General features: G+C 34.9%; 1 protein-coding gene across 11 annotated transcripts in view; it reads right to left on the bottom strand.

Annotated features, from left to right (window-relative positions):
- MYO9A (myosin IXA) overlaps positions 1 to 16,100 on the bottom strand; it is a 271,227-nt gene that overhangs the window by 193,216 nt on the left and 61,911 nt on the right. For all 11 annotated transcript variants that reach the window (XM_033439985.2, XM_033439989.2, XM_033439988.2 and 8 more), the window contains exons 5-8: positions 12,899 to 12,998; positions 11,349 to 11,405; positions 5,498 to 5,595; positions 3,166 to 3,292 (exon numbers count right to left, since the gene is read on the bottom strand). In XM_033439985.2, the coding sequence (XP_033295876.2) occupies positions 3,166 to 3,292; positions 5,498 to 5,595; positions 11,349 to 11,405; positions 12,899 to 12,998 (382 nt within the window). The remainder of the gene's footprint in view (positions 1 to 3,165; positions 3,293 to 5,497; positions 5,596 to 11,348; positions 11,406 to 12,898; positions 12,999 to 16,100) is intronic.

The following is a 16,100-nucleotide window of genomic DNA, read 5'->3' as shown; positions in this document are numbered from 1 at the left end:
ACCAAAAAAAGTAACACTGCACTAGGACCAGAAGCCTTGAGTACTTGCTGAATGCCTGAACTTATAAGAAAGACCACTAGCCACAATACCAAATGTCTGACTAAAATATCACCTGAAATGCCTGCCTGAAATACATCTGTTTTCTGACCCTTATGACCTTCAAAATTACAGCTTTCAGATACCACACTCCACACCCTGGAACTTCTTTCCAATGAGTGAATCTAGTTCCAATTCAAGGTACTCCCTCCTGACCCTTCTTCCAGGCTAACTCATTCCATTAAAGTTAATAAGCAACAGCAAGGCATGTACAAAATAATAAACACTGTAAGGTTAGATCAATAAGAGGCATCCATCGCTCTCAAAGAACATTGCCACCACCCTATAATGGACACAAACTGGTAAACAATTAACTTTATGCTACAAAGCCAATACTGAACTACGCTAAGGAGAAGCAAATGTTCTATGCTGATAGAGTCAGTTTAGACCCTTTAATATGGTTAAGTCCCATGAAGTAGTATATGAACCAAGATTTGAAAGATAAGTGATATTTCAACAGAAAAAAAGGTTATTCATAATTGCAAAAAACTGGAAATGATCAACATGCTCTTCAACAGATGAATGGATAAACCACATCCACACCATGGAATATTACCCAGCAATAATGAGAAATGAGCTATCAAGCCAGGAAAAGCCACAGATGAATCTTAAATGTATATTGCTAAGTGAAACAAATCAGTCTGAAAAGGCTACATACTATATGACTCTAATTATGTTATATTCTGGAAAAGGCAAACCTACAGAGCTAGTAAAAAGATCAGTAGTTTGCTGCGATGGATTGAATAGGTGAAGCACAGGGAATTTTGGGGGCTGTGAAACTATTTTGTATGATAATGTAGTGGAGGATACACGACATTATGCATCTGTCACAACCCAAATAGCAAAAAGAGTGAATCTTAATGTATACAAATTTTTAGAAAATTATTTAAGATGTTGTGGGAATCTTAGGAAAAGAATACAGACCATGACATGAAAACTGTATGACAAATATATGGAACAACCTCAGTGAAGGGGGTGGGAGGAAAAAAGGTGCTGACCTAAGTAATTCTGGAAATAAATGGAGTCTGTAAAACTAGGGGTAACATGAGTCCATAAAGTCATTTCCCACAGGGATATGGGTTAAAAATTCTAATACTGCTTTACAGGTATACTAGAATCCAATACCTAAATGAATGGCAGATTGATGGGAGACAGCTTCCTCACTGTTAGAGTGTGAGTTTACAGATAAGCAAGGGGAGAAGGCTAGAACGATACATGTGCTAATGGATTAGTTAGAAACAACAGTATAATCTCATGTTTATCTTTTTTATAATTTTTATTTTTTTTACTGAAGTACAGTTGACTTACAATGTTTCAGGTGTACAGCAAAGTGATTCAGTTTTATTTATATATATATACTATATATATAAATATGTATTCTTTTTCAGATTCTTTTCCATTGCAGGTTATTATAAGATACTGTATTCAGTTCCCTGTGCTATGCAGTAAGGTCCTTGTTGTTTATCTATTTTATATATAGCAGTATGTATCGGTTAATCCCAAATTCCTAATTTATCCCTCCCTCCCACTTTCCCTTTTGGTAACCATAAATTTGTTTTCTATGTCTGTGAGTCTATTTCTGTTTGTAAATAAGTTCATTTGTATCGTATTTTTAGATTCCACATATAAGTGATATCATACAATATTTGTCTTTCTCTGTTTGACTTACTTCACTAAGTATGATAATCTCAAGGTACATCCATGTTGCTGCAAATGGCATTATTTCATTCTTATTTATGGCTGAGTAGTATCCCATATTGTGTGTGTGTGTGTGTGTGTGTGTGTGTGTGTGTGTGTGTATACACATCACATCTTTACCCATTCAACTGTCAATGGACATTTATGTTGCTTCCATGTCTTGGCTATTGTAAATAGTGCTGCTATGAACATTGGGGTGCATGTGTCTTTTCGAGTTAGAGTTTTCACTGGATACATGCCCAGCAGTGGGATTGCTGGATCATATTATAGCTCTATTTTTATTTTAGTTTTTTAAGAAGCCTCTATACTGTTCTCCATCACAGCTGCACCAATTTACATTCCCACCAACAGTGCAAGAGGGTTCCCTATTCTCCACACCCTCTCCAGCATTTACTATTTGCAGACTTTTTGATGACAGCCATTCTGACGGATATGAGATGATACGTCGCTGTGGTTTTGATTTGCATTTCTCTAATAATTAGCAACGTTGAGCATCTTTTCATGTGCCTGTTGGCCATCTGTATGTCTTCTCTGGAGAAGTATCTATTTAGGTCTTCTGCCCATTTTTTGACTGGGTTGTTTTGTTTTTCTGATATTGAGCTGTATGAACAGTTTGCATATTCTGGAAATTAATCCCTCATCAATTACATTGTTTGGAAATATTTTCTCCCATTCTGTAGGTTGTCTTTTCACTTTGTTTATGGTTTCCCTTGCTGTGCAGATCATGTTTATCTTTATATAGATATAGATGGTTACATAAAAATATTTGTAGATATGTGAATATACTCAGGGGAGTATACACACATATACTTCCTGTCAGAGGAGAGGGCCTACAAAAATCATATCCCTTTTAAGTTGAGTAGATAGCTCAGAAAACATAAGAAATCATCACTCCAGGAAGAAAGAATAAGGTAATAATAAGGACCCTGATGTGGGAAGAAACGTCACAGGAGATGAAGACCTTTGGCTCCCATTCAGCCATGAAGAAAGAAAAAGTAGTACCATTTTCTCCACCCATCCAGATATCCATCTTCAAATAAAATAATCTAACCAACATCCTACTATGAGAGGAAATCTTAAATATACAAGGAGAAAAATTACAAAGGCCTAGAACATGATACAGTATAGAGTGAAAAACTCATCCTATTCAGCAAATTGAGGAATCAGGGATATCTGGGGCAAAGGGAGGCAGGGAAGAAAACCCAAATCTTCTAAAGATTCTGGCACACACAATAGCAGAAATTCCAACTTTTGGAGTAACACTATTAATAAAAAGTATTAACCCATTTATATCTACAAAATAGTTACACAAAATAAAAACTGAAAAGTTACCCAGTATTTGAAATGACAACTGAGAATGTAATCACTTACTTCTAATAATTCTGAGACAACAGGCAGAACTTCAGGATTACATATATCTATGGAGTCATCCCGGTATGTCTTCTTTTTATAACAGATATTACCCAAATGTAGTATTGCTGAGAGAAGAGAGAAAATCCTGTGAAAATAAAACCATAAATTACAGCTTGCTTATGTGCATTCTCTAAGCTTGTTTCATTCCAAAATTCTAATCAAGCAAATTAACCAGTACAAAGCATTCAGTCTTCAGAAAAATAAGAAATAGGATAATAATGACTAAAATAACTAAAATTTATTGAGTGTTCACTATGTCGGGCACTGTGCAAAGCGCTTTACATAACCCTTTCAGAATTATATCACCTGTCAGATATAGCTATTTGAAGGGGACTTCTTACTATTGTCTGAACCTGCCGTAGTGTTTCAAAAGTCCATGGACTTTCTAAACGCTTTTCATCCTGCTTGGAATGTCCTTTCCCTACACTGTCTATTTCAGATCTGCTGCATCAGAATCTTTAAGAGAAAGGTCTTAGAATCTGTATTTTAACCAAGTAATCTAGGTGATTTTTTATTAGTAGTTATATTTTTTAAATGCTTTCCTACATCATATTATACTGCCCATCATATTATAAATGCTTTTTAAAAAACAGTATGAGGCCACTGGGATATATTATCTAATATCAGGCCCTTAATGAGAAACATCTGTATCTGGACTGTCCTTCCCTCCTGTCTCAGAAGAACACATGCCCCTCCTCCAGCCAACAACTAATCCCTACGCTTCTGCTATATATCTCATGAACTCAGTTTACTCTGGAACTTTATTATACCAATTTTCTATCTCTAGCCTGAACCTGACAAGAACTTTCTATCAAAATAATCTCACTTCTCTTTTACTTTAAACAACCCATCCTAGATCCTACATCTTCTTCACTTCATAAACAAGCTTATTGAAATGTTAACTTACACTCCTTGCCTTCACTTTGTCATTCACTATTTGCTAACACATTCTGGCATCTGCCTCCCAGTAAAATGTCTCATAGAAGTTACCAAGAACCTCCGTGTAACTTAGAAAAATATATTATGTCCTTAACTTACATGATATCTCAAAGGCGTTTAACACAGTTGAATACTCCACCTAAAAGTCCTTCCTAGAAATCTATATATACACACATCTTTGTGCCTTCTCCAGTTATTTCCTCAGAATAAATCTGTCCTACTTAAGAAATTTTAACTTTGTGTTTTCCTAAAATTAGGAAGCATTTTAAATAAAACAAAGATATTGCGTTAGGAACCTAAGAGCTGTACTTTCGGAGGTCCGAAGCAACATCTAATTCGTAGGTGTAATTTTTCAAATAATTCAAAATTTTTAAATGATTGAGTCATTAACACAACTCAAACAAAATACAAGTCAATTCTAAAGGAATATTTCACAAAAACATTCTGGGTTAGAGAGGAAACTCAGTATCAACTGAAATATAAAAACTACTGAAAGCCAAAAACATAAAAAAACCAAACTTATGAGCCATTTTTTAAAAAACTATTTTTAGTAGTAGTTTATATAGTTGCACATTACACTATTTCAGAATTTTGGATTCAATAATCAGCACAATAATGTTTCTCACACACAAATATGTGATGCATAGTCTCCAGCAACAAAAAATGTCTTATAAACAATTGAATATACTATAATTCAATAGTAAAAGATTTATAAATATGAATTAAGAACCCCTGCTCTCAAAAAGCTTATAAGGTTAAGGTTATTTGCATCTTTAAAGTATTTTGTTTTATTTTAAATATAATTTACTTCTTTATTTTAAGCATAGTTTACTCCATCCTTATCTCAACCTTTTTACAGTTCTACTTTTTTATATTTACAATGAAAAATATACATTTAGCACAATGCTACAGACATAAATTTACAGTTGAAATACATAAAAAATTATGTTATACTGAAATGTATGCATGTCTTAATAAGATTAAAGATCAGTGATATAGAAAGCAAGGAGTTATAAAATAGTGTTACAAAGCAATGGTTTTTAGGTAAGGTACATGGAGAGGTTTGGGGGGCACCATGAGCCCTTGCAATAATATGCAAATGTTTATGTATTACATTTTACAGGAAGAAGAGCTCCAACTTTCAACAGACTCTCAAAGATTTATGACAAAAGAAAGCAATTCAAAACAAGTCTTTTAGAAAAATAAATTTTCTAATTCTAAGTAACATTTAAGATGGAACTGGATCAGGAATATCAGAAAATTGTTTCAAAGGATCAAAGAAGAGGAATTTTTGAAACACATCATGATTTATTCTTTATCAAGGCTATAAGAATACAATAAATAAACTCACTGTCTTCGTGTCTTGGGAAGAAATCCTACCATTTCCATGGCTAGTTGTAAGCGTTCAAAGTCATGCCTCAAATCTTCCCCCTCCACTGTGAAGCAATCCTGTTTTTTTAAGAAAAAAGGGGGAGAAAAATCAAGACTACCTATTGAAAAGTAATCTAAGCCACGTGGAAATATAGTAATTTTAGATAAATATACCTATTATAAAAATTAGAGCTGGTGAAATATTTAGACATTGCCAAATTCATTAGCTCTCTTATCTTACCACAAGTATGCACACTAAACACACACCTACCAAAATACCAGTAGGTAATCTTTTCTCCCTCTTTCACAACCACCCAAGCAAGGATCTCAAAAGTAACTTAAGAGCTAGCAATATGTATAAAATGTTCTGATACAAAGTTTGATTTTGAGTGGTTCTGAAGAGTCTTGGAGATCCAAAGCATTTAAGAGAGCTCAATTCCACAAACAAATGTTATTTATTCAACAAATATTTAATAAGTGTCTACCCATATGCAAGGTGAACTAGATCCTGGGACACAAAAATAAATTTCAGAACAGGCAACAATTTAGTTGAGAAGTGGAGACTAGACTTTTATAATACAAAGAGGTTTATATTATATCAATATTAGAAATAACATAAATATTATATTCCTAATAACATAAACATGGTAATCAGTCAGCAAAATAAAAAAGTATATGTGAAAGTATAAAAACCTGCAAAGAACACACATGATATGAGTCAGTAAAAATAGTTATGGACTACCAAATAAAAAAATACTACTCTTCTAGAGCAACTCTTGCATTTCACTTCCCCCAAAAGTCAAACGGTAACACTGTACACATAATCTAAATCTTTAAAACAATAAATAAGTCTCTAAATCCCTTTACTATATGTTCTCACAGTCCCTTACACTTAACATTTTCAAAAACCTCCTCACATGTATTTACTTTTTTAATGCCTATCTTCCTATGAAATATTGTATTAAATACTCAATGAACACATGAACTATTACTTGTCTCATTTACTGCAGTTCTCCAGTATCAAGTCAGTGCCAAGAAGAAAGTGGGAAATTATTAAAGCAGATATACAATGAATGATTTATTTGACTGAATGAGATACTTTTTGAGAAGTAAACAAAGTGCTCATTTATTTTTTAAAAAGTATTTATCAAGTATCTACCATGTACAACTTGCTTTAGGCACTGTAAGAATGAGTTAATGAATATATATGTAAATAATAAAATTTTAAATTAAATATTAAGTCTTAGAATACTATTAAAAATATTTTTATTCTCTATGGAAAGGTATACATGGATAGTTTAAATTTTTAAATTCACTTCAAGAAACGTTCTTTCTGAGAACCCATGTACTTAATTTTCTGACTATAAAATTTTGGTAAGCAATTTTAAGACATACTTCTACAGACATGCCAACATCCTACCTACTAAAAAATTTTAAGTTAACACATTTTTCTTTTACCTATAGTAAAGCTTTTTAAAAGCTCTTGCTTTTCTTCCCCCCAAAACCACAAATAGCTCACTCATTTTATGATTTAGTAAAAAGTTTTCTATAATAAATCAGTGGGGAAAAAGAGAACTATGCTTCCGCTTGTATAAACTCAATGATACAGTAATGATTCTTGTAACTGACGGTTGTTCTTATCTACCCCAAGAATGAATAAAACAATGTGTATAAAATATTGAGAACATAAATTGAATAAAGAACTAAAATATAAATACATTTATACTTGCTGTTATCGATAATCAAATTGTTCTTCGGAAATACAAAATGGTCTCAGTGAAAACCAAAATCATAATTAACTTTTAAATGCTTGTACTTAACGCGTATTTCCCTGATGACAACGGTATTAGAAAAACTAAGGATGGACTAACCTACCAGACCAGAAATATCTTTATCTTAATCTGAGTTCCTATGGAAGCCGACCTTGAGACAAAGATTCAGTACAAGTACTAGCGGAATGTAGGGAAGGCAATGTAGCCTAAATAGGGTACAATATTAAAGTAGCTACCACAGTGGGTAACTGGACTTTAATCCCAAAGTAATCTCTGGGAAACAGTATAAAAAATAGACAGGTGGGGCTTCCCTGGTGGCGCAGTGGTTGAGAGTCCGCCTGCCGATGTAGGGGACATCGGCTCGTGCCCCAGTCCGGGAAGATCCCACATGCTGCTCCGTGGCTAGGCCCGTGAGCCATGGCCACTGAGCCTGTGCTCCGCGGCGGGAGAGGCCACAACAGTGAGAGGGCCCCGTACCGCAAAAAAAAAAAAAAAAAAATAGACAGGTGAAGGAGCGGGAACACTTATATACCACCTCCCATGAGTTATTGGTTGAGGACTTCTAGAGATAAGCTGTTAACTCCTAGGAACTTCTAGAGGGTCATGCAAGAGCACAAGGGTTCTGAGAAAAGCCTTCAAGCACCAAGATACAAATACTGGCTGTTGGAGGTCATTTAGAAAACAGTGAAATGGTAAGGGTCAAAGAATAAGACAGGGAACTAACCAACAACTGTTAGGACCCTTTCCACTGAAAGAAAATAGTTGATTCCTCTTGTCAAACTTAGCTCAGGCTCTAGTCTTACTTGATAACATGCCACTGCACACTCCCCACAAACACACCAAAATGTTCTTTCATGCTATCAGCCTTTTTTCCCTTTGTATGAGATGAAGAGACTGCTTTCTCATTTATAAGCACCTACAATAAACCTGGCATATAGTAAACATTTATGAGGGAGAGAAAGTGAAGAGCAGAGTCAAATTACACATTTTTCTCCTACGCTGTATATATTTCTTAGAATGGTGCTTATAAAAATCATACTTTTTTATAGCTACCAGTTGATAATATAGGACATAAATAGGAATAATTGACTTTGAGAATTAGTAAAGATGCTGAAGATCATTTAAGAAAAAAGAATATAAAGAACATAGCCTGATTTGAATCCCAATTACACTATTAACTTGCTTCATCACCGTGGGGGAAGTCACTTAAATTCTGAGCCACTGTTGCTTCTGGTGTGAAAGGTAATCATACTAACTACAACCAGGGGTTTTATAATGATCAAACATAATATGGATGTTAAAGTGGTTTTTAAATGGAAAAATATATGCAAAGGAAGTTGGGCAGCATGCAGAGACCTTCATATTGGACTGGCATAAAGCCAAAAAGGCAGTATTTAAGGGAGTGACCACAAATTTATAAACTGTTGGACAGTGAATAGCAGTAAGAGTGCTATGTTGTAGAAATACTTAAAATAGGGAGAATGGAAACATTATGAATTCAAAGATTCCTGCCCAAGTTGCATCAGGATTCCTGCAGAAGGTCTACCTCATGGAAAAATGGGAGGCCAGGTACTATACAAATGGTTGGGTTCCTATAAAGGCAGTAATGACCAGGATGGAAGCATGGCCTCACTGAGATATGAGTTCTAATCCTCTGCAGCATGGTGGAATGTCAATATCCTGAGACTTATTCTGGCAATTCTCACTAAACTCGCCTGATAGTTGGACCCTAAAATCATTCAAAGCTTAGTTCAGAAAAATTTAAAAATTAGGTGACACTAACTGTTTACATTGAAGTTATTCAGAACTGGCTTTAAGGTAAAACTGTTTGAATAGATTATTACCATTTAAAGAAGGGAAATTAGCATTTACTAAATATCTTCTACATATCAGTCATTATGAGAGTCACTTACCATTTATAATCTCTAAATCCTCAAAACACAAGGAGTTAATTATGCATCTGTATATTTAATTGTACGTACATTTATAGGGAAGAAAATAGACTCAGAAGTTAAATAAGTCACCTAAATAACAGGGATGGCCAAACCAAAATCTATCCAGTTCTAAGTCCTCTGCTATCTCCCATGAAACACTAGCTGCTTGAGCTTGTATTAATAGGATAACCCTTAAAACGAATTAAATCACCATACAATGGGCAACAACAGGTCCCTCGTCAAAAGCAATTTTCTCACCATAACTTCTCTTGGGATCATTTATACAATTCCAAATAATGTATGTTAAAAAATACAACACAAATTGCAGAACCCTCCTTAATAACCTCTCTTCCTATAATGCTAGTCACATAAGTTCTAATAACTCAGAGTGAAACAAGTTTAGTTTGCCCCCAAATATACTAAAAGAGGAGCTAAGAGGAAAGAATAAAACAAAAGATCCTCAAATAGACTGCTTGTTTGCATTAATTACCTTGCAAAAAAAAAGCAACAGAAATTAATCAAAGTTCTAACTATAATATATTTGAAAACGTAATAAATGGGAGGGTAGTGATGGAAGTAATGTTAAGGGAGTAGGATAGTACGGTTACAAAGTTCTTCTAAGAGGAAAAGATGGAGAGTGATGTTTTCAGTGGTGGCAGTGATGGGGGGGAAACATTTACTGTGCACTTACACAGTATTAAGCAATCTGTCAAACTCTTTAGATGCACTAATTTAATACTCATGAAAGTTAAAGACCATTATTATTCCCTTAAATAGGCGATGGAAACAAAAGAATAAGTGACCTGCTTGGGTTCTCAAAACTAGTAAGTAGATGGAGCTAGTATTCAAGTCAGGTCTATCTACTTCAGAGCCCCAAAATTCTTAAGAATTTTGGGGCTTACACTGTCTAAACAATAGCAGACCAGTTCACAATTTCACTATAAGCTCTGTAAAGGCAATCAAGTCTTATATTCACCATATGAGTTTCCCAGTCTCCTACCTACTTCCCAATGAGGCACACACAGTCACCTGGTATACTAGGCGAAAGATGGAAGCTTCTCAAGAGTGACAAAACAGCATAAAATTTTTCTATTAAAAGTTATCAGTATCTATAAATTTAAGTGTCTAAAATTTATTTTCCAAAATATTAAATCTGAAACTGCAAATTACTTGATTTATTATGAAATGGTAATGCAATTAAACTGAAGGAAAAAGTTAATGTCATAATTACTAATCCTTCTCAACTCTGATAGTTTTGCAATTAGAGGAGTTTGTAATCACATGCAGTAAGAATTAAAGTGATGGTTATTTAAAGCAAGGAATAAGACATGTTATGTTTCCAGGAGGAATGGTTAATAAATTAGTTCATTAGTTAATGAATATAGATGAGTGCATGTTTTCAGCCTCTCACATCTGACCTAATTGCAAACTGAAGTAAAGGAAAAAGGCTTTTTGTGTTCTTTTTACAATTACAAACTTGTTCTTACAAAATATAACAATTAAAGCTAAATTTACCTACTCATTTTATATTACATCATATATGCCCTTAAATCATTCTCAATTTAAAACATAAAATAATCTTATTTATAGGAATTTCAATTCTTAATTTTTGGAAAATTACATAAAGGCTATAGCCTCTCTTGCTATTAAAAAAAAAGTATGCATTCATTATGTGAAAAGACTGTTACCTGACATATAAAACAGGAAGGATGTAACTTTTTAAAATAAACAATAAATATTACTCATAATATGTGGGTAAGTAAACTATTGAAAAAGAACTGAAACAAACAAATCTCAAGGAAAAAAATCCTATAGTTCATAAGGATCCATAACAATGCTGAAGTCAGGAATGCAATCTATTTATTATTGGTCAAAATAAATATTGAATACAGTCTAAACAGCAAAAACAATCCAAAAATGGTAAATTGACTGGTTTTTAATCAATAAACCATACACATACAAATAAATCAATTCAAATAAATTAAACATTGATTTATCTTCTTTCTTAGAGTCTTTGCTTGTATTTTAGCTGATTTTCTTCCTAAGTCACAAGACAGATGCAAATGAGCAAGGTGAGGGTCCTTTAACAGGAACACAGAATATTTATTTAGGCACTTGTACTGACCGGCTCAGAGTCATAGCAATAATCATCCCAGCTCTGTCTGAGGGGCTTCTTTGTTATCTGAAAGTAAGGCAGATTAGTTAGGTAGAAGTAATAATTATTCCACTTCTCTAATCACCTCTTAGACGTAGTGCTCACATAGCACAGCTGTTACCAAAGAAAGTTATTTTGTATACCAGCACAAAACAAGAAACAACTAAGTAAACATTCAGATTCTGGGAGATCATATATTATCATAACCAATCCATACTTGCTATTATTCAGTTACTCTGAAATATAGTAACTGCTGAGTCCCATAGTCTCTGAATACTGACCTTACGATAAGAATATGTATGGTATGGACACTGATTACAAAAAATATCTGGAAGAGATGCAATAAACTCTGGATTTCTCTAATACTAACAACTATCAGCTCATTTATGGGCAATTACTACTTTTTAAAAAGGAAAATATTTAATCACCCTTATATAAGGCAAATAGTTTAAACAGGAAAGGAAAGGAAAATACTCAGAAGCTAAATCAATGATTTTTTTTAATATACTTAAATTCAATACAGTAAAAATGCCTAGTGTCATACTGGGAAGTGATATATAACACAATTTTGAAATTCTCAATATAGTAATACAGAGTTATATTAGCTTATATAAATATGTAGTTTCAAAATTAGGAAATATCAGTTATACAGCATGCTCTATATCTTGCAAAAAGTCTGAGATGTTACTTTCATAACCCTAAATACATACTACAATCTCCGAGCCACATCAAAGTGTCAATTTCCTTACAAAACCCTCATAAGAATTTTTTAAATTACCCAAAAGGAATTTCTTTCCATAGACATTACATCTTGCCTCAAACAAAAAAATGAGGGGAAACAATCTATTATTTAAATGATCTACTGTCAGACCAATTCCATTATTACCAGTTCTAGAATTTCTGTTAATATGAGGAATAAAATTGTAGAAACCAATGCAATGAAAAGTTGTGAGAATTACTACTTATTATGGAAATTTAGGGGTGAATTCTGAGTTACAAGGTAAGTTACAAATTCTCTAAGTCATTTCCTTTAGTGAATTTTCATACTGAATGTTTAATAGGATAATCACTGAGTTATAAAAATAATCATACTCTAAGTCAGTATCATAATATCATGCAAAGAGGTATATGTATTAGACTTCAAACATGCAAATAAAGTTTCAGTAATCCTTTGACAAGGGCAAGCATGAATCATTAGTAACATTTAACATGCTGTGGTCTGTAAAAGGTAAATCACTTTGGAAAGAATAAAGCATTTTTCTAAGCTGGAAGTATCTATAAACAGTTTATTATTCTCTTAAAGAGTCTCACAAAAAGCAATTTTCCAATTCATATAAGAATAATAATTTTTAAATTTAAGAACTGCATCACATAGATTTTTAGATTGCATACATGAAAATGCTAGTTAATATCCACTACCAACCAGGTTTCAGAAACAAAGTACTAGGAAAAAAAACTTTCCTCAAGAGCTAAAATTTAATAATGCCCTACATTTCAAAACGCTTTTCATGAACTCCCACCTGATTGAGATAATGATATTCTTCCGGTTGTTTAAGATGGAATGCTAATCTCTCTTCTTCACTTGCTCCTGCCAGGAGGTAATAAAATACATGATAGTTCCTGTTGGAAACAAAGAAGTATGGCTTTATAATGAACATGGTCTAATGGTTATTATTCAACAAGAAAAAAGAAAAAGAAAACATTAATTAGTAAACTGTTTCAGCTTTGCTTCATTTTCTTAATACAAAGGTGATAAATTCAATATGTAAGTACTACAGGGGAATTCAAGTGGCAGTCAAGTGGTTAGGACTCAGAGCTTTCATCACTGCCGTGGCCCAGGTTCAATCCCTGGTCGGGGAACTAAGATGCAGCAAGCCGCGCAGTGTGGCCCAAATAAAAAATAAGTACTACAAAATAAAATAATGTTTTGTATGCTGGAAACAAAAGAGAAAGGTGAAGGCAGCAATACAGTAAACGTGAGACCTCTAAAAATTCTCTCCACAGAACCAATTAGAAAACTGGCAAATTTGTCAGAATCAACTCTAGAAATTAACCAAAAGAAAACAGCAATCCAGAGAGTGTTTACACAAGAAAAACAGCTGAATCTCAGTAAAAACTGAAGCTTGATGGCCTTTTAAATTGCCCTATTCCACCTCCTGCTTACCAGATCCATGGTAGCTTTCAATACCAACAGCTTACAACTGAAGTGGACACCCAAAGCCTGGCAGCCTCCAAAAGAGGGCAGAATGGGGTTGGGGCTCATTCAGAGTCTCATTCCCTGAGAAATATGATTATCTGATCTGTCTGGTTGTTCCTTGGAAGGAGCCATTTTCAAAACTATCCTTATTTGACCTGACTCAGAGTTAGCCCAGTACGAAAATCTTTGCCCCAGAGACATTTGTAGGAAACAATTATAGGCAATTTTTGAACATATCAGCCTCCTGCAGCCATGAACAAATGTTGGGGCACACAGTAGGCTCACCAAAGAACTTAAAGGGAAAAGGTGGGAAATGAGACAACCACAGAGGCTTTGAAAAGCCCCAATACGTTCCTGGGAATCTAAAAGGCCATGTGCATGCATAGCCTGTGCCCATGCCCAGGGTTGCATGTCCACTCAGCAAAGACAAGAGGAGATACTAACCTCTCACCTATCACTAACCCGGAAGGTCTGCACAAGGAGGAAGTAAAGGCTAAGGCAGAATTACAAAATGCCTACCTAGGTGTTAAACGTCATGGCCCAATACCCATAGAGAGCCCTGAGGCAAAGTCTGGGAGACTTATTGTTTCCAACCATTTGAGGAACACTCTGCTCAATCATTAAATCTAACCAAGCAGATACTTCAATAGCTACACTTGAAAAAGACTTTTCAAAGACTTCAAATTAGCTCAGAAAATTCACAAAACAAACACAAGGAACAAAAGTAACAACCACAAAGCCTGGAAGGGGAGGAACTCATTTCTAGAGCTGCCACATGATTATTTTAAATGTCCAATTATTACTTAAAACGTCCAATTTTCAACAAAAATGTACAAGTCACGCAAGGAAATCAGAAAGTATAGCACATACAGGCTTCCCTGGTGACGCAGTGGTTAGGCATCCACCTGCTAATGCAGGGGACACGGGTTCAAACCCTGGGCCGGAAAGATCCCACATGCCGCACAGCAACTAAGCCCATGCGCCACAACTACTGAGCCTGCACTCTAGAGCCTGCGAGCCACAACTACTGAAGCCCGTGTGCCAAAACTACTGAAGCCCGGGCACCTAGAGCTCATGCTCCACAACAAGAGAAGCCACTGCAATGAGAAGCCTGCACACTGCAACGAAGAGAAGCCCCCGCTGGCCGCAACTAGAAAAAGCCCGCACGCAGCAATGAAGACCCAATGCAGCCAGAAATAAATAAATAAATTTATTTATTTAAAACAAACAAACAAAGAAAGTATACCACATACAAAGGAGAAAAAACATTCAATAATAACTGTTCCTGGGGAGGTTCTGACATTAGACTTACTAGATAAGGCTTTTAATCAGCTGTTTTAAATACAAAGAACTGAAGGAAACCATGTTTAAAGAACTAAAGTATGAGAATGCTGTCTCATCAAATAGAAGCTCTCAATAAGTATACAGAACTTATAAAATAATCAAAAAAGAAATTTTGGAGTTCAAAATTGTAATAACTAAAATGAAAAACTCTCTAGAGGAGCTCAAAAGCAGATTTGCAAGCAGAAGAAGGAATCAGTGGACTTGAAGAAAGGTCAGTTAAGGCTAGTTAGTCTGAGGAAGAGAAACAACCATGAATGAAGAAAAATTATCAACCTCAGAGATCTGTGGGACACTATTAAGGAGACACCAACACATGTACAATATAGAACACCAAAATATGCACAATGGGAGCCTCAAAAAGAGAAGAAAGAAAAGAGCAGAAAGAATATTTGAAAAACATGACCAGAAACTCCCCAAATTTGATGAAAAATATCAATCTGTACATCCAAGAAACTCAATGAACTCCAGGAGGGAAAAACTCAAAGAGATCCACACCTAGACAAAGTAAAACTGTTGAAAGACAACGAAAAAATTTTCAAAGCACCATGAGAGAAATGCCTCATCAAGGGATCATAATATAAGATTACCAAATGATTTCTCATCAGGAACCATGGAAAGGAAACAGATTCAAAGTACTAAAAGAAAAAAAAAAATCAAGAATTATATATTCAGCAAAACTATCCTTCAAAAATAAAGGAGAAATTAGGATATTCCCAGATAAACAAAAATTAATATACTTCAGAGCTAACAGACGAGCCCCATAAAAAATGCTACAGGGAGTTTTTCTCACTGAAATGAAAGGAAACTAGAGGAGATTCAATTAAGCATTAAGAAATAAATAGCAGGGCTTCCCCGGTGGCGCAGTGGTTGAGAGTCTGCCTGCCGATGCAGGGGACATGGGTTCGTGTCCTGGTCTGGGAAGATCCCACATGCTGCGGAGCGGTTGGGCCCGTGAGCCATGGCCACTGAGCCTGCGCATCTGGAGCCTGTGCTCCGCGGTGGGAGAGGCCACAACAGTGAGAGGCCCGTGTACCGCAAAAAAAAAAAAAAAAAAGAAAGAAAGAAAGAAATAGCAGAGAGGACCTTCAAGATGGCGGAGCAGTAAGATGTGGAGATCACCTTCCTCCCCACAAATACATCAAAAATACATCTAATGTGGAACAACTCCTACAGACCACCTA

This window comes from Orcinus orca, chromosome 2 (assembly GCF_937001465.1).
Source record: "Orcinus orca chromosome 2, mOrcOrc1.1, whole genome shotgun sequence".
Classification (NCBI taxonomy): Eukaryota; Metazoa; Chordata; class Mammalia; order Artiodactyla; family Delphinidae; genus Orcinus; species Orcinus orca.
This window is presented reverse-complemented; position numbering and strand designations above follow the sequence as displayed.